The sequence below is a fragment of the Heterodontus francisci genome, chromosome 39 (assembly GCF_036365525.1).
Source record: "Heterodontus francisci isolate sHetFra1 chromosome 39, sHetFra1.hap1, whole genome shotgun sequence".
NCBI classification, from domain to species: Eukaryota; Metazoa; Chordata; class Chondrichthyes; order Heterodontiformes; family Heterodontidae; genus Heterodontus; species Heterodontus francisci.
In genome coordinates this window covers 37,439,274-37,458,535 of record NC_090409.1, presented here as the reverse complement: position 1 = coordinate 37,458,535, position 19,262 = coordinate 37,439,274, and the positions used below count along the sequence as shown (strand labels likewise).

General features: G+C 48.8%; 1 protein-coding gene across 1 annotated transcript in view; it reads right to left on the bottom strand.

Annotated features, from left to right (window-relative positions):
• Window positions 1-19,262, bottom strand: part of LOC137352734 (trypsin-3-like) — a 40,231-nt gene that overhangs the window by 14,515 nt on the left and 6,454 nt on the right. The window contains exon 2 of the mRNA XM_068018490.1: window positions 3,075-3,228. Within this exon, the coding sequence (XP_067874591.1) occupies window positions 3,075-3,228 (154 nt within the window). The remainder of the gene's footprint in view (window positions 1-3,074; window positions 3,229-19,262) is intronic.

The following is a 19,262-nucleotide window of genomic DNA, read 5'->3' as shown; positions in this document are numbered from 1 at the left end:
CTACAACTGATTTCAGGGATTGACTGTACATACAACTGATTGCAGGTATTGACTGTACTTACAACTGATTGCATGGAGTGACTGTACTTACAACTGATTGCAGGGAGCGACTGTAATTCCAACTGATTGCAGGGAGGGACTGTACGTACAACTGATTGCAGGAAGTGACTGTACTTACAACTGACCGCAGGAAGTGACTGTACTTACAACTGATTGCAGGGAGTGACTGTACTTACAACTGATTGCAGGCAGTGACAGTACTTACAACTGACCACAGGAAATGACTGTACTTACAATTGATTGCAGGGAGTGACTGTACTTATAACTGATTGCAGGAAGTGACTGTACTTACAACTGATCGCAGGGTGTGACTATACTTACAACTGATTTCAGGGATTGACTGTACATACAACTGATTGCAGGGATTGACTGTACTTACAACTGATTGCATGGAGTGACTGTACTTACAACTGATTGCAGGGAGCGACTGTACTTACAACTGATTGCAGGGATTGACTGTACTTACAACTGATTGCAGGGAGTGAGTGTACTTACAACTGATTACAGGAAGTGACTGTACTTACAACTGATTGCAGGGAGTGACTGTACTTACAACTGACCGCAGGGAGTGACTGTACTGACAACTGACCGCAGGGACTGACTGTACTTACAACTGACCGCAGGGAGTGACTGTACTTACAATTGATTGCAGGGAGTGACTGTACTTACAACTGATCGCAGGGTGAGACTATACTTACAACTGATTGCATGGAGTGGCTGTACTTACAACTGATTGCATGGAGTGACTGTACTTACAACTGATTGCACGGAGTGACTGTTCTTACAACTGATTGCATGGAGTGACTGTACTTACAACTGATTGCAGGGATTGACTGTACTTACAACTGATTGCAGAGAGTGACTGTACTTACAACTGATTGCAGGGATTGACTGTACTTACAACTGATTGCATGGAGTGACCGTTCTTACAACTGATTGCAGGGATTGACTGTACTTACAACTGATTGCAAGGATTGACTGTACTTACAACTGATTGCAGGGAGTGACTGTACTTACAACTGATTGCAGGGATTGACTGTACTTACAACTGATTGCATGGAGTGACTGTTCTTACAACTGATTGCAGGGATTGACTGTACTTACAACTGATTGCAGGGAGTGACTGTACTTACAACTGATTGCAGGGATTGACTGTACTTACAACTGCTTACATGGGGTGACTGTTCTTACAACTGATTGCTGGGATTGACTGTACTTACAACTGACCACAGGGAGTGACTGAACTTACAACTGACCGCAGCGATTGACTGTACTTACAACTGATTGCAGGGAGGGACTGTACGTACAACTGATCGCAGGGTGTGACTGCACTTACAACTGATCGCAGGGTGTGACTGCACTTATAACTGATCGCAGGGTGTGACTACTTACAACTGACCGCTGGGATTGAATGTACTTACAACTGATTGCATGGAGTGATTGTACTTACAACTGATTGCTGGGATTGACTGTACTTACAACTGACCACAGGGAGTGACTGTACTTACAACTGACCGCAGCGATTGACTGTACTTACAACTGATTGCAGGGAGGGACTGTACGTACAACTGATTGCAGGAAGTGACTGTACTTGCAACTGACCGCAGGAAGTGACTGTACTTACAACTGATTGCAGGGAGTGACTGTACTTACAACTGATTGCAGGCAGTGACAGTACTTACAACTGACCACAGGAAGTGACTGTACTTACAATTGATTGCAGGGAGTGACTGTACTTATAACTGATTGCAGGAAGTGACTGTACTTACAACTGATCGCAGGGTGTGACTATACTTACAACTGATTGCATGGAGTTACTGTACTTACAACTGATATCAGGGATTGACTGTACTTACAACTGATTGCATGGAGTGACTGTACCTACAACTGATTTCAGGGATTGACTGTACATACAACTGATTGCAGGGATTGACTGTACTTACAACTGATTGCATGGAGTGACTGTACTTACAACTGATTGCAGGGAGCGACTGTACTTACAACTGATTGCAGGGATTGACTGTACTTACAACTGATTGCAGGGAGTGAGTGTACTTACAACTGATTACAGGAAGTATCTGTACTTACAACTGATTGCAGGGAGTGACTGTACTTACAACTGACCGCAGGGAGTGACTGTACTGACAACTGACCGCAGGGACTGACTGTACTTACAACTGACCGCAGGGAGTGACTGTACTTACAATTGATTGCAGGGAGTGACTGTACTTACAACTGATCGCAGGGTGAGACTATACTTACAACTGACCGCGGGGATTGACTGTACTTACAACTGATTGCAGGGAGTGACTGTACTTACAACTGATTGCAGGGAGTGACTGTACTTACAACTGATTTCAGGGATTGACTGTACATACAACTGATTGCATGGAGTGACTGTACTTACAACTGATTTCAGGGATTGACTGTACTTACAACTGATTTCAGGGATTGACTGTACATACAACTGATTGCAGGGAGTGACTGTACTTACAACTGATTTCAGGGAGTGACTGTACTTACAACTGATTTCAGGGATTGACTGTACATACAACTGATTGCAGGGAGTGACTGTACTTACAACTGATTGCAGGGAGCGACTGTACTTACAACTGATTTCAGGGATTGACTGTACTTACAACTGATTGCAGGGAGCGACTGTACTTACAACTGATTGCAGGGAGTGACTGTACTTACAAATGATTGCAGGGAGCGACTGTACTTACAACTGATTTCAGGGATTGACTGTACTTACAACTGATTGCAGGGAGTGACTGTACTTACAACTGATTGCAGGGAGCGACTGTACTTACAACTGATTTCAGGGATTGACTGTACTTACAACTGATTTCAGGGATTGAGTGTACTTACAACTGACCGCAGGGGTTGACTGTACTGACAACTGATCGCAAGGTGTGACTACTTACAACTGACCACAGGGATTGACTGTACTTACAACTGATTGCAGGGAGTAACTGTACTTACAACAGGTGGCAAAGAGGAATTATACTTACGGCTGCTCGCAGTGGGCTGCAGACAGCACCCACCATTCATTGATTACGGAGCCTCCACACCAGCGATAACCGTTGGTGGTGAAATAGACTTGCCAAGGCTGGGAATGCGGTTGGCACTCATAACCATTGATGATCTTGTCATCGTCCACGGCCACTGTATAATCGAAGAAGGAATGTTACAGAGGGATCTGGATCTGTGGAGCAGGAATGTTACAGAGGGATCCCGGCCTGTTGAGAAGGAATGTTACAGAGGGATCCGGGCCAGTTGAGAAGGAATGTTACAGATGGATCTGGGTCTGTGGAGCAGGAAAGTTACAGAGGGATCCGGGCCTGTTGAGAAGGAATGTTACAGAGGGATCCCGGCCTGTTGAGAAGGAATGTTACAGAGGGATCCGGGCCTGTTGAGCAGGAATGTTACAGAGGGATCCGGGCCTGTTGAGAAGGAATGTTACAGAGGGATCCGGACCTGTTGAGAAGGAATGTTATAGAGGGATCCGGGTCTGTGGAGCAGGAATGTTACAGAGGGATCAGGGCCATTTGAGAAGGAATGTTACAGAGGGATCCGGGCCTGTTGAGAAGGAATGTTACAGAAGGATCTGGGTCTGTGGAGCAGGAATGTTACAGAGGGATCCGGGCCTGTTGAGAAGGAATGTTACAGAGGGATCTGGATCTGTGGAGCAGGAATGTTACAGAGGGATCTGGGTCTGTGGAGCAGGAATGTTACAGAGGGATCTGGGTCTGTGGAGCAGGAATGTTACAGAGGGATCTGGGTCTATTGAGAAGGAATGTTACAGAAGGATCTGGGTCTGTGGAGCAGGAAAGTTACAGAGGGAACCGGGCCTGTTGAGAAGGAATGTTACAGAGGGATCAGGGTTTGTTGAGAAAGAATGTTGCAGAAGGATCTGGGTCTGTGGAGCAGGAATGTTACAGAGGGATCCCGGCCTGTTGAGCAGGAATGTTACAGAGGGATCCGGGCCTGTTGAGAAGGAATGTTACAGAGGGATCAGGGCCTGTTGAGAAGGAATGTTACAGAGGGATCCGGGCCTGTTGAGAAGGAATGTTACAGAGGGATCAGGGTCTGTTGAGAAGGAATGTTACAGAGGGATCCCAGCCTGTTGAGAAGGAATGTCACAGAGGGATCAGGGCCTGTTGAGAAGGAATGTTACAGAGTGATCAGGGCCTGTTGAGAAGGAATGTTACACAGGGATCCCAGCCTGTTGAGAAGGAATGTTACAGAGGGATCAGGGCCTGTTGAGAAGGAATGTTATAGAGGGATCCGGGCCTGTTGAGAAGGAATGTTACACAGGGATCAGGGCATGTTGAGAAGGAATGTTACAGAGGGATCCCAGCCTGTTGAGCAGGAATGTTACAGAGAGATCCGGGTCTGTTGAGAAGCAATGTTACAGAGGGATCAGGGCCTGTTGAGAAGGAATGTTACAGAGGGATCCGGGCCTGTTGAGAAGGAATGTTACAGAGGGATCAGGGTCTGTTGAGAAGGAATGTTACAGAGGGATCCCAGCCTGTTGAGAAGGAATGTCACAGAGGGATCAGGGCCTGTTGAGAAGGAATGTTACAGAGTGATCAGGGCCTGTTGAGAAGGAATGTTACACAGGGATCCCAGCCTGTTGAGAAGGAATGTTACAGAGGGATCAGGGCCTGTTGAGAAGGAATGTTATAGAGGGATCCGGGCCTGTTGAGAAGGAATGTTACACAGGGATCAGGGCATGTTGAGAAGGAATGTTACAGAGGGATCCCAGCCTGTTGAGCAGGAATGTTACAGAGGGATCAGGGCCTGTTGAGAAGGAATGTTACAGAGGGATCCCAGCCTGTTGAGAAGGAATGTTACAGAGGGATCAGGGCCTGTTGAGAAGGAATGTTACAGAGGGATCCGGGCCTGTTGAGAAGGAATGTTACAGAGGGATCCCAGCCTGTTGAGCAGGAATGTTACAGAGGGATCAGGGCCTGTTGAGAAGGAATGTTACAGAGGGATCCCAGCCTGTTGAGAAGGAATGTTACAGAGGGATCCGGGCCTGTTGAGAAGGAATGTTATAGAGGGATCCGGGCCTGTTGAGAAGGAATGTTACACAGGGATCAGGGCCTGTTGAGAAGGAATGTTACAGAGGGATCAGGGCCTGTTGAGAAGGAATGTTACAGAGGGATCAGGGCGAGTTGAGAAGGAATGTTACAGAGGGATCTGGGCGAGTTGAGAAGGAAAGTTACAGAGGGATCCCGGCCTGTTGAGAAGGAATGTTACAGAGGGATCCGGGCCTGTTGAGAAGGAATGTTACAGAGGGATCTGGGCCAGTTGAGAAGGAATGTTACAGAGGGATCTGGGCGAGTTGAGAAGGAATGTTACAGAGGGATCCCAGCCTGTTGAGCAGGAATGTTACAGAGGGATCAGGGCCTGTTGAGAAGGAATGTTACAGAGGGATCTGGGCCTGTTGAGAAGGAATGTTACAGAGGGATCTGGGCGAGTTGAGAAGGAATGTTACAGAGGGATCCCAGCCTGTTGAGCAGGAATGTTACAGAGGGATCAGGGCCTGTTGTGAAGGAATGTTACAGAGGGATCTGGGCCAGTTGAGAAGGAATGTTACAGAGGGATCTGGGCGAGTTGAGAAGGAATGTTACAGAGGGATCCCAGCCTGTTGAGCAGGAATGTTACAGAGGGATCAGGGCCTGTTGAGAAGGAATGTTACACAGGGATCCCAGCCTGTTGAGAAGGAATGTTACAGAGGGATCCGGGCCTGTTGAGAAGGAATGTTACACAGGGATCAGGGCCTGTTGAGAAGGAATGTTACAGAGGGATCCCAGCCTGTTGAGCAGGAATGTTACAGAGGGATCAGGGCCTGTTGAGAAGGAATGTTACAGAGGGATCCCAGACTGTTGAGAAGGAATGTTACAGAGGGATCAGGGACTGTTGAGAAGGAAAGTTAAAGAGGGATCCCGGCCTGTTGAGAAGGAATGTTACAGAGGGATCAGGGCCTGTTGAGAAGGAATGTTACAGAGAGATCTGGGCCTGTTGAGAAGGAATGTTACAGAGGGATCTGGGCGAGTTGAGAAGGAATGTTACAGAGGGATCCCAGCCTGTTGAGAAGGAATGTTACAGAGGGATCTGGGCCTGTTGAGAAGGAATGTTACAGAGGGATCTGGGCGAGTTGAGAAGGAATGTTACAGAGGGATCCCAGCCTGTTGAGCAGGAATGTTACAGAGGGATCAGGGCCTGTTGAGAAGGAATGTTACAGAGGGATCTGGGCCAGTTGAGAAGGAATGTTACAGAGGGATCTGGGCGAGTTGAGAAGGAATGTTACAGAGGGATCCCAGCCTGTTGAGCAGGAATGTTACAGAGGGATCAGGGCCTGTTGAGAAGGAATGTTACACAGGGATCCCAGCCTGTTGAGAAGGAATGTTACAGAGGGATCCGGGCCTGTTGAGAAGGAATGTTACACAGGGATCAGGGCCTGTTGAGAAGGAATGTTACAGAGGGATCCCAGCCTGTTGAGCAGGAATGTTACAGAGGGATCAGGGCCTGTTGAGAAGGAATGTTACAGAGGGATCCCAGACTGTTGAGAAGGAATGTTGCAGAGGGATCAGGGACTGTTGAGAAGGAAAGTTAAAGAGGGATCCCGGCCTGTTGAGAAGGAATGTTACAGAGGGATCAGGGCCTGTTGAGAAGGAATGTTACAGAGGGATCCCGGCCTGTTGAGAAGGAATGTTACAGAGGGATCCGGGCCTGTTGAGAAGGAATGTTACAGAGGGATCAGGGCCTGTTGAGAAGGAAAGTTAAAGAGGGATCCCGGCCTGTTGAGAAGGAATGTTACAGAGGGATCCGGGCCTGTTGAGAAGGAATGTTACAGAGGGATCCGGTCCTGTTGAGAAGGAATGTTACAGAGGGATCCGGGCCTGTTGAGAAGGAATGTTACAGAGGGATCCGGGTCTGTTGAGAAGGAATGTTACAGAGGGATCCCAGCCTGTTGAGCAGGAATGTTACAGAGGGATCCCGGCCTGTTGAGAAGGAATGTTACAGAGGGATCCTGGCCTGTTGAGAAGGAATGTTACAGAGGGATCTGGGCCTGTTGAGAAGGAATGTTACAGAGGGATCTGGGCCTGTTGAGAAGGAATGTTACAGAGGGATCTGGGCCTGTTGAGAAGGAATGTTACAGAGGGATCCTGGCCTGTTGAGAAGGAATGTTACAGAGGGATCCGGGTCTGTTGAGAAGGAATGTTACAGAGGGATCTGGGCCTGTTGAGAAGGAATGTTACAGAGGGATCCCAGCCTGTTGAGAAGGAATGTTACAGAGAGATCTGGGCCTGTTGAGAAGGAATGTTACAGAGGGATCCGGGCCTGTTGAGAAGGAATGTAACAGAGGGATCCCGGCCTGTTGAGAAGGAATGTTACAGAGGGATCCGGGTCTGTTGAGAAGGAATGTTACAGAGGGATCCCGGCCTGTTGAGAAGGAATGTTACAGAGGGATCTGGGCCTGTTGAGAAGGAATGTTACAGAGGGATCCGGGTCTGTTGAGAAGGAATGTTACAGAGGGATCCCGGCCTGTTGAGAAGGAACGTTACAGAGGGATCTGGGCCTGTTGAGAAGGAATGTTACAGAGGGATCCAGGCCTGTTGAGAAGGAATTTTACAGAGGGATCAGGGCCTGTTGAGAAGGAATGTTACAGAGGGATCCGGGCCTGTTGAGAAGGAATGTTACAGAGGGATCTCGGCCTGTTGAGAAGGAATGTTACAGAGGGATCTCGGCCTGTTGAGAAGGAATGTTACAGAGGGATCCGGGTCTGTTGAGAAGGAATGTTACAGAGGGATCAGGGTCTGTTGAGAAGGAATGTTACAGAGGGATCTGGGTTTGTTGAGAAGGAATGTTGCAGAGAGATCCGAGTCTGTTGAGAAGGAATGTTACAGAGAGATCAGGGCCTGTTGAGAAGGAATGTTACAGAGAGATCCGGGTCTGTTGAGAAGGAATGTTACAGTGAGATCCGAGTCTGTTGAGAAGGAATGTTACAGAGAGATCAGGGCCTGTTGAGAAGGAATGTTACAGAGAGATCCGGGTCTGTTGAGAAGGAATGTTGCAGAGAGATCTGGGTTTGTTGAGAAGGAATGTTACAGAGAGATCTGGGTTTGTTGAGAAGGAATGTTACAGAGGGATCCGGGTCTGTTGAGAAGGAATGTTGCAGAGAGATCTGGGTTTGTTGAGAAGGAATGTTGCAGAGAGATCTGGGTTTGTTGAGAAGGAATGTTACAGAGGGATCTGGGTCTGTTGAGAAGGAATGTGACAGAGGGATCCCAGCCTGTTGAGAAGGAATGTTACAGAGAGATCCGGGTCTGTTGAGAAGGAATGTTGCAGAGAGATCTGGGTTTGTTGAGAAGGAATGTTACAGAGAGATCTGGGTCTGTTGAGAAGGAATGTTACAGAGGGATCCGGGCCTGTTGAGAAGGAATGTTACAGAGGGATACCAGCCTGTTGAGCAGGAATGTTACAGAGGGATCCCGGACTGTTGAGAAGGAATGTTACAGAGGGATCCTGGCCTGTTGAGAAGGAATGTTACAGAGGGATCTGGGCCTGTTGAGAAGGAATGTTACAGAGGGATCCGGGCCTGTTGAGAAGGAATGTAATAGAGGAATCCCGGCCTGTTGAGAAGGAATGTTACAGAGGGATCCGGGTCTGTTGAGAAGGAATGTTACAGAGGGATCCCGGCCTGTTGAGAAGGAATGTTACAGAGGGATCCCGGCCTGTTGAGAAGGAATGTTACAGAGGGATCTGGGTTTGTTGAGAAGGAATGTTACAGAGGGATTCCGGCCTGTTGAGAAGGAATGTTACAGAGGGATCTGGGTTTGTTGAGAAGGAATGTTACAGAGAGATCAGGGCCTGTTGAGAAGGAATGTTACAGAGGGATCTCGGCCTGGTGAGAAGGAATGTTACAGAGGGATCTTGGCCTGTTAAGAAGGAATGTTACAGAGGGATCCGGGTCTGTCGAGAAGGAATGTTACAGAGGGATCAGGGTCTGTTGAGAAGGAATGTTACAGAGGGATCCGGGTCTGTCGAGAAGGAATGTTACAGAGGGATCAGGGTCTGTTGAGAAGGAATGTTACAGAGGGATCTGGGTTTGTTGAGAAGGAATGTTACAGAGAGATCTGGGTCTGTTGAGAAGGAATGTTACAGAGGGATCCGGGTCTGTCGAGAAGGAATGTTACAGAGGGATCTGGGTCTGTTGAGATGGAATGTTAGAGAGAGATCAGGGCCTGTTGAGAAGGAATGTTACAGAGAGATCCGGGTCTGTTGAGAAGGAATGTTACAGAGAGATCTGGGTCTGTTGAGAAGGAATGTTACAGAGAGATCCCGGCCTGTTGAGAAGGAATGTTACAGAGAGATCCGGGTCTGTTGAGAAGGAATGTTACAGAGGGATCTGGGTTTGTTGAGAAGGAATGTTAGAGAGAGATCAGGGCCTGTTGAGAAGGAATGTTACAGAGAGATCTGGGTCTGTTGAGAAGGAATGTTACAGAGAGATCTGGGTTTGTTGAGAAGGAATGTTACAGGGAGATCCGGGTTTGTTGAGAAGGAATGTTACAGAGGGATCCGGGCCTGTTGAGAAGGAATGTTACAGAGGGATCCAGACCTGTTGAGAAGGAATGTTATAGAGGGATCCGGGTCTGTGGAGCAGGAATGTTACAGAGGGATCAGGGCCATTTGAGAAGGAATGTTACAGAGGGATCAGGGTTTGTTGAGAAAGAATGTTGCAGAAGGATCTGGGTCTGTGGAGCAGGAATGTTACAGAGGGATCCGGGCCTGTTGAGAAGGAATGTTACAGAGGGATCTGGATCTGTGGAGCAGGAATGTTACAGAGGGATCTGGGTCTGTGGAGCAGGAATGTTACAGAGGGATCTGGGTCTGTGGAGCAGGAATGTTACAGAGGGATCTGGGTCTATTGAGAAGGAATGTTACAGAAGGATCTGGGTCTGTGGAGCAGGAAAGTTACAGAGGGATCCGGGCCTGTTGAGCAGGAATGTTACAGAGGGATCCGGGCCTGTTGAGAAGCAATGTTACAGAAGGATCTGGGTCTGTGGAGCAGGAATGTTACAGAGGGATCAGGGTCTGTTGAGAAGGAATGTTACAGAGGGATCCGGGCCTGTTGAGAAGGAATGTTACAGAAGGATCTGGGTCTGTGGAGCAGGAAAGTTACAGAGGGATCCGGGCCTGTTGAGCAGGAATGTTACAGAGAGATCCGGGTCTGTTGAGAAGCAATGTTACAGAGGGATCCCGGCCTGTTGAGAAGGAATGTTACAGAGGGATCTGGGTTTGTTGAGAAGGAATGTTACAGAGGGATCCGGGTCTGTTGAGACGGAATGTTACAGAGGGATCCCGGCCTGTTGAGAAGGAATGTTACAGAGGGATCAGGGCCTGTTGAGAAGGAATGTTACAGAGGGATCCGGGCCTGTTGAGAAGGAATGTTACAGAGGGATCAGGGTCTGTTGAGAAGGAATGTTACAGAGGGATCCCAGCCTGTTGAGAAGGAATGTCACAGAGGGATCAGGGCCTGTTGAGAAGGAATGTTACACAGGGATCCCAGCCTGTTGAGCAGGAATGTTACAGAGGGATCAGGGCCTGTTGAGAAGGAATGTTACAGAGGGATCCCAGCCTGTTGAGAAGGAATGTTACAGAGGGATCAGGGCCTGTTGAGAAGGATTGTTACAGAGGGATCCCAGCCTGTTGAGCAGGAATGTTACAGAGAGATCTGGGTCTGTTGAGAAGGAATGTTACAGAGGGATCAGGGCCTGTTGAGAAGGAATGTTACAGAGGGATCAGGGCCTGTTGAGAAGGAATGTTACAGAGGGATCTGGGCGAGTTGAGAAGGAAAGTTACAGAGGGATCCCGGCCTGTTGAGAAGGAATGTTACAGAGGGATCCGGGCCTGTTGAGAAGGAATGTTACAGAGGGATCCCGGCCTGTTGAGAAGGAATGTTACAGAGGGATCAGGGCCTGTTGAGAAGGAATGTTACAGAGGGATCCGGGCCTGTTGAGAAGGAATGTTACAGAGGGATCCCGGCCTGTTGAGAAGGAATGTTACAGAGGGATCCGGGCCTGTTGAGAAGGAATGTTACAGAGGGATCCGGGCCTGTTGAGAAGGAATGTTACAGAGGGATCTGGGCCAGTTGAGAAGGAATGTTACAGAGGGATCCGGGCCTGTTGAGAAGGAATGTTACAGAGGGATCCGGGTCTGTTGAGAAGGAATGTTACAGAGGGATCCGGGCCTGTTGAGCAGGAATGTTACAGAGGGATCAGGGCCTGTTGAGAAGGAATGTTACAGAGGGATCCGGTCCTGTTGAGAAGGAATGTTACAGAGGGATCCCGGCCTGTTGAGAAGGAATGTTACAGAGGGATCCGGGCCTGTTGAGAAGGAATGTTACACAGGGATCCCAGCCTGTTGAGAAGGAATGTTACAGAGGGATCAGGGCCTGTTGAGAAGGAATGTTACAGAGGGATCCGGGCCTGTTGAGAAGGAATGTTACAGAGGGATCAGGGCCTGTTGAGAAGTAATGTTACAGAGGGATCAGGGCCTGTTGAGAAGGAATGTTACAGAGGGATCCGGGCCTGTTGAGAAGGAATGTTACAGAGGGATCAGGGCCTGTTGAGAAGGAATGTTACAGAGGGATCAGGGCCTGTTGAGAAGGAATGTTACAGAGGGATCCGGGCCTGTTGAGAAGGAATGTTACAGAGGGATCAGGGCCTGTTGAGAAGGAATGTTACAGAGGGATCAGGGCCTGTTGAGAAGGAATGTTACAGAGGGATCCGGGCCTGTTGAGAAGGAATGTTACAGAGGGATCCGGGCCTGTTGAGAAGGAATGTTACAGAGGGATCAGGGCCTGTTGAGAAGGAATGTTACAGAGGGATCAGGGCCTGTTGAGAAGGAATGTTACAGAGGGATCCGGGCCTGTTGAGAAGGAATGTTACACAGGGATCAGGGCCTGTTGAGAAGGAATGTTACAGAGGGATCCGGGCCTGTTGAGAAGGAATGTTACAGAGGGATCAGGGCCTGTTGAGAAGGAATGTTACAGAGGGATCCGGGCCTGTTGAGAAGGAATGTTACAGAGGGATCAGGGCCTGTTGAGAAGGAATGTTACAGAGGGATCAGGGCCTGTTGAGAAGGAATGTTACAGAGGGATCCGGGCCTGTTGAGAAGGAATGTTACACAGGGATCAGGGCCTGTTGAGAAGGAATGTTACAGAGGGATCCCAGCCTGTTGAGCAGGAATGTTACACAGGGATCAGGGCCTGTTGAGAAGGAATGTTACAGAGGGATCCCAGCCTGTTGAGAAGGAATGTTACAGAGGGATCTGGGTTTGTTGAGAAGGAATGTTACAGAGGGATCCGGGCCTGTTGAGCAGGAATGTTACACAGGGATCAGGGCCTGTTGAGAAGGATTGTTACAGAGGGATCCCAGCCTGTTGAGCAGGAATGTTACAGAGGGATCAGGGCCTGTTGAGAAGGAATGTTACAGAGGGATCCCAGACTGTTGAGAAGGAATGTTACAGAGGGATCAGGGCCTGTTGAGAAGGAATGTTACAGAGGGATCTGGGCGAGTTGAGAAGGAAAGTTAAAGAGGGATCCCGGCCTGTTGAGAAGGAATGTTACAGAGGGATCTGGGCCAGTTGAGAAGGAATGTTACAGAGGGATCAGGGCCTGTTGAGAAGGAATGTTACAGAGGGATCCGGGCCTGTTGAGCAGGAATGTTACAGAGGGATCAGGGCCTGTTGAGAAGGAATGTTGCAGAGGGATCCGGGCCTGTTGAGAAGGAATGTTACAGAGGGATCCGGTCCTGTTGAGAAGGAATGTTACAGAGGGATCCGGGCCTGTTGAGCAGGAATGTTACAGAGGGATCCGGGCCTGTTGAGAAGGAATGTTACAGAGGGATCTCGGCCTGTTGAGAAGGAATGTTACAGAGGGATCCCAGCCTGTTGAGCAGGAATGTTACAGAGGGATCCCGGCCTGTTGAGAAGGAATGTTGCAGAGGGATCCGGGCCTGTTGAGAAGGAATGTTACAGAGGGATCCGGGCCTGTTGAGAAGGAATGTTACAGAGGGATCCCAGCCTGTTGAGCAGGAATGTTACAGAGGGATCCCGGCCTGTTGAGAAGGAATGTTACAGAGGGATCCTGGCCTGTTGAGAAGGAATGTTACAGAGGGATCTGGGCCTGTTGAGAAGGAATGTTACAGAGGGATCCGGGCCTGTTGAGAAGGAATGTAACAGAGGGATCCCGGCCTGTTGAGAAGGAATGTTACAGAGGGATCCGGGTCTGTTGAGAAGGAATGTTACAGAGGGATCCCGGCCTGTTGAGAAGGAATGTTACAGAGGGATCTGGGCCTGTTGAGAAGGAATGTTACAGAGGGATCCCGGCCTGTTGAGAAGGAATGTTACAGAGGGATCCGGGCCTGTTGAGAAGGAATGTTACAGAGGGATCCCGGCCTGTTGAGAAGGAACGTTACAGAGGGATCTGGGCCTGTTGAGAAGGAATGTTACAGAGGGATCCGGGCCTGTTGAGAAGGAATGTTACAGAGGGATCTCGGCCTGTTGAGAAGGAATGTTACAGAGGGATCTCGGCCTGTTGAGAAGGAATGTTACAGAGGGATCCGGGTCTGTTGAGAAGGAATGTTACAGAGGGATCAGGGTCTGTTGAGAAGGAATGTTACAGAGGGATCTGGGTTTGTTGAGAAGGAATGTTACAGAGAGATCTGGGTCTGTTGAGAAGGAATGTGACAGAGGGATCCCAGCCTGTTGAGAAGGAATGTTACAGTGAGATCCGGGTCTGTTGAGAAGGAATGTTACAGAGGGATCCGGGCCTGTTGAGAAGGAATGTTACAGAGGGATACCAGCCTGTTGAGCAGGAATGTTACAGAGGGATCCCGGACTGTTGAGAAGGAATGTTACAGAGGGATCCTGGCCTGTTGAGAAGGAATGTTACAGAGGGATCCGGGCCTGTTGAGAAGGAATGTAACAGAGGAATCCCGGCCTGTTGAGAAGGAATGTTACAGAGGGATCCGGGTCTGTTGAGAAGGAATGTTACAGAGGGATCCCGGCCTGTTGAGAAGGAATGTTACAGAGGGATCCCGGCCTGTTGAGAAGGAATGTTACAGAGGGATCTGGGTTTGTTGAGAAGGAATGTTACAGAGAGATCAGGGCCTGTTGAGAAGGAATGTTACAGAGGGATCTCGGCCTGTTGAGAAGGAATGTTACAGAGGGATCTTGGCCTGTTAAGAAGGAATGTTACAGAGGGATCAGGGTCTGTTGAGAAGGAATGTTACAGAGGGATCTGTGTTTGTTGAGAAGGAATGTTACAGAGGGATCTGGGTCTGTTGAGAAGGAATGTTACAGAGGGATCTGGGCGAGTTGAGAAGGAATGTTACAGAGAGATCCGGGTCTGTTGAGAAGGAATGTTACAGAGAGATCTGGGTTTGTTGAGAAGGAATGTTACAGAGATATCTGGGTCTGTTGAGAAGGAATGTTACAGAGAGATCTGGGTTTGTTGAGAAGGAATGTTACAGAGATATCTGGGTCTGTTGAGAAGGAATGTTACAGAGGGATCTGGGCGAGTTGAGAAGGAATGTTACAGAGAGATCCGGGTCTGTTGAGAAGGAATGTTACAGAGGGATCTGGGTTTGTTGAGAAGGAATGTTAGAGAGAGATCAGGGCCTGTTGAGAAGGAATGTTACAGAGAGATCAGGGCCTGTTGAGAAGGAATGTTACAGAGGGATCTCGGCCTGTTGAGAAGGAATGTTACAGAGGGATCTTGGCCTGTTAAGAAGGAATGTTACAGAGGGATCAGGGTCTGTTGAGAAGGAATGTTACAGAGGGATCTGGGTTTGTTGAGAAGGAATGTTACAGAGAGATCAGGGCCTGTTGAGAAGGAATGTTACAGAGAGATCCGGGTCTGTTGAGAAGGAATGTTACAGAGAGATCTGGGTCTGTTGAGAAGGAATGTTACAGAGGGATCCGGGCCTGTTGAGAAGGAATGTTACAGAGGGATCCGGGTTTGTTGAGAAGGAATGTTACAGAGGGATCCGGGTCTGTTGAGAAGGAATGTTACAGAGAGATCTGGGTCTGTTGAGAAGGAATGTTACAGAGGGATCCGGGCCTGTTGAGAAGGAATGTTACAGAGGGATCCGGGTTTGTTGAGAAGGAATGTTACAGAGAGATCTGGGTCTGTTGAGAAGGAATGTTACAGAGGGATATGGGCCTGTTGAGAAGGAATGTTACAGAGGGATCCGGACCTGTTGAGAAGGAATGTTACAGAGAGATCTGGGTCTGTTGAGAAGGAATGTTACAGAGGAATCCCGGCCTGTTGAGAAGGAATGTTACAGAGGGATCCGGGTCTGTTGAGAAGGAATGTTATAGAGGGATCCGGGTCTGTTGAGAAGGAATGTTACAGAGGGATCAGGGCCTGTTGAGAAGGAATGTTACAGAGAGATCTGGGTTTGTTGAGAAGGAATGTTACAGAGAGATCAGGGCCTGTTGAGAAGGAATGTTACAGAGGGATCAGGGCCTGTTGAGAAGGAATGTTACAGAGGGATCCGGGCCTGTTGAGAAGGAATGTTACAGAGGGATCCGGACCTGTTGAGAAGGAATGTTACAGAGGGATCCGGGCCTGTTGAGAAGGAATGTTACAGAGGGATCCGGGCCTGTGGAGCAGGAATGTTACAGAGAGATCAGGGCCATTTGAGAAGGAATGTTACAGAAGGATCTGGGTCTGTGGAGCAGGAATGTTACAGAGGGATCTGGGCCAGTTGAGAAGGAATGTTACAGAGAGATCAGGGCCATTTGAGAAGGAATGTTACAGAAGGATCTGGATCTGTGGAGCAGGAATGTTACAGAGGGATCTGGGTCTGTGGAGCAGGAAAGTTACAGAGGGATCCGGGCCTGTTGAGAAGGAATGTTACAGAAGGATCTGGATCTGTGGAGCAGGAATGTTACAGAGGGATCTGGGTCTGTGGAGCAGGAATGTTACAGAGGGATCTGGGTCTGTGGAGCAGGAATGTTACAGAGGGATCTGGGTCTGTGGAGCAGGAATGTTACAGAGGGATCTGGGTCTGTGGAGCAGGAATGTTACAGAGGGATCTGGGTCTGTGGAGCAGGAATGTTACAGAGGGATCTGGGTCTGTGGAGCAGGAATGTTACAGAGGGATCAGGGCCTGTTGAGAAGGAATGTTACAGAGGGATCTGGGTCTGTGGAGCAGGAATGTTACAGAGGGATCTGGGTCTGTGGAGCAGGAATGTTACAGAGGGATCAGGGCCTGTTGAGAAGCAATGTTACAGAGGGATCTGGGTCTGTGGAGCAGGAAAGTTACAGAGGGATCCGGGCCTGTTGAGAAGGAATGTTACAGAGGGATCCGGGCCTGTTGAGAAGCAATGTTACAGAGGGATCAGGGCCTGTTGAGAAGGAATGTTACAGAGAGCTCCGGGCCTGTTGAGCAGGAATGTTACAGAAGGATCTGGGTCTGTGGAGCAGAAATGTTACAGAGGGATCAGGGCCTGTTGAGCAGGAATGTTACAGAGGGATCAGGGCCTGTTGAGAAGCAATGTTACAGAGAGCTCCGGGCCTGTTGAGCAGGAATGTTACAGAAGGATCTGGGTCTGTGGAGCAGAAATGTTACAGAGGGATCAGGGCCTGTTGAGCAGGAATGTTACAGAGGGATCAGGGCCTGTTGAGAAGCAATGTTACAGAAGGATCTGGGTCTGTGGAGCAGGAATGTTACAGAGGGATCAGGGCCTGTTGAGAAGGAATGTTACAGAGGGATCAGGGCCTGTTGAGAAGGAATGTTACAGAGAGCTCCGGGCCTGTTGAGCAGGAATGTTACAGAAGGATCTGGGTCTGTGGAGCAGAAATGTTACAGAGGGATCAGGGCCTGTTGAGCAGGAATGTTACAGAGGGATCAGGGCCTGTTGAGAAGCAATGTTACAGAAGGATCTGGGTCTGTGGAGCAGGAATGTTACAGAGGGATCAGGGCCTGTTGAGAAGGAATGTTACAGAGGGATCCGGGCCTGTTGAGAAGGAATGTTACAGAGGGATCAGGGCCTGTTGAGAAGGAATATTACAGAGAGATCCTGGTCTGTTGAGAAGGAATGTTACAGAGGGATCCCGGCCTGTTGAGAAGGAATGTTACAGAGAGATCAGGGCCTGTTGAGAAGGAATGTTACAGAGAGATCAGGGCCTGTTGAGAAGGAATGTTACAGGGAGATCCAGGTCTGTTGAGAAGGAATGTTACAGAGGGATCCCAGCCTGTTGAGCAGGAATGTTACAGAGGGATCAGGGCCTGTTGAGAAGGAATGTTACAGAGGGATCCCAGCCTGTTGAGCAGGAATGTTACAGAGGGATCAGGGCCTGTTGAGAAGGAATGTTACAGAGGGATCCCAGACTGTTGAGAAGGAATGTTACAGAGGGATCCGGGTTTGTTGAGAAGGAATGTTACAGAGGGATCTCGGCCTGTTGAGAAGGAATGTTACAGAGGGATCTGGGTTTGTTGAGAAGGAATGTTACAGAGGGATCTGGGTTTGTTGAGAAGGAATGTTAGAGAGAGATCAGGGCCTGTTGAGAAGGAATGTTACAGAGAGATCCGGGTCTGTTGAGAAGGAATGTTACAGAGAGATCTGGGTTTGTTGAGAAGGAATGTTACAGAGAGATCCGGGTTTGTTGAGAAGGAATGTTACAGAGAGATCTGGGTCTGTTGAGAAGGAATGTTACAGAGGGATCAGGGCCTGTTGAGAAGGAATGTTACAGAGAGATCTGGGTTTGTTGAGAAGGAATGTTACAGTGAGATCTGGGTCTGTGAGAAGGAATGTTCCAGAGAGATCAGGGCCTGTTGAGAAGGAATGTTACAGTGAGATCCGAGTCTGTTGAGAAGGAATGTTGCAGAGGGATCAGGGCCTGTTGAGAAGGAATGTTACAGAGAGATCTGGGTCTGTTGAGAAGGAATGTTACAGAGAGATCAGGGCCTGTTGAGAAGGAATGTTACAGTGAGATCCGAGTCTGTTGAGAAGGAATGTTGCAGAGGGATCAGGGCCTGTTGAGAAGGAATGTTACAGAGAGATCTGGGTCTGTTGAGAACGAATGTTACAGAGAGATCCGGGTTTGTTGAGAAGGAATGTTACAGAGAGATCAGGGCCCGTTGAGAAGGAATGTTACAGGGAGATCCGGGTCTGTTGAGAAGGAATGTTACAGAGGGATCAGGGCCTGTTGAGAAGGAATGTTACAGAGAGATCCGGGTCTGTTGAGAAGGAATGTTACAGAGAGATCCAGGTCTGTTGAGAAGGAATGTTACAGAGGGATCAGGGTCTGTTGAGACGGAATGTTACAGAGAGATCCGGGTCTTTTGGAAGGAATGTTACAGAGGGATCCGGGCCTGTTGAGAAGGAATGTTACAGAGGGATCAGGGCCTGTTGAGCAGGAATGTTACAGAGGGATCAGGCCCTGTTGAGAAGGAATGTTACAGAGAGATCCGGGTTTGTTGAGAAGGAATGTTACAGAGGGATCAGGGCCTGTTGAGCAGGAATGTTACAGAGGGATCCCAGCCTGTTGAGAAGGAATGTTACAGAGAGATCCGGGTCTGTTGAGAAGGAATGTTACAGAGGGATTAGGGCCTGTTGAGCAGGAATGTTACAGAGGGATCTGGGTTTGTTGAGAAGGAATGTTACAGAGGGATTAGGGCCTGTTGAGCAGGAATGTTACAGAGGGATCAGGGCCTGTTGAGAAGGAATGTTACAGAGAGATCCGGGTTTGTTGAGAAGGAAAGTTACAGAGGGATCAGGGCCTGTTGAGAAGGAATGTTACAGGGAGATCCAGGTCTGTTGAGAAGGAATATTACAGAGAGATCCGGGTCTGTTGAGAAGGAATGTTACAGAGGGATCAGGGCCTGTTGAGAAGGAATGTTACAGGGAGATCCAGGTCTGTTGAGAAGGAATATTACAGAGGGATCAGGGCCTGTTGAGAAGGAATGTTACAGAGGGATCCGGGTCTGTTGAGAAGGAATGTTACAGAGAGATCAGGGCCTGTTGAGAAGGAATGTTACAGAGAGATCCTGGTCTGTTGAGAAGGAATGTTACAGAGAGATCAGGGCCTGTTGAGAAGGAATGTTACAGAGAGATCAGGGCCTGTTGAGAAGGAATGTTACAGAGAGATCCTGGTCTGTTGAGAAGGAATG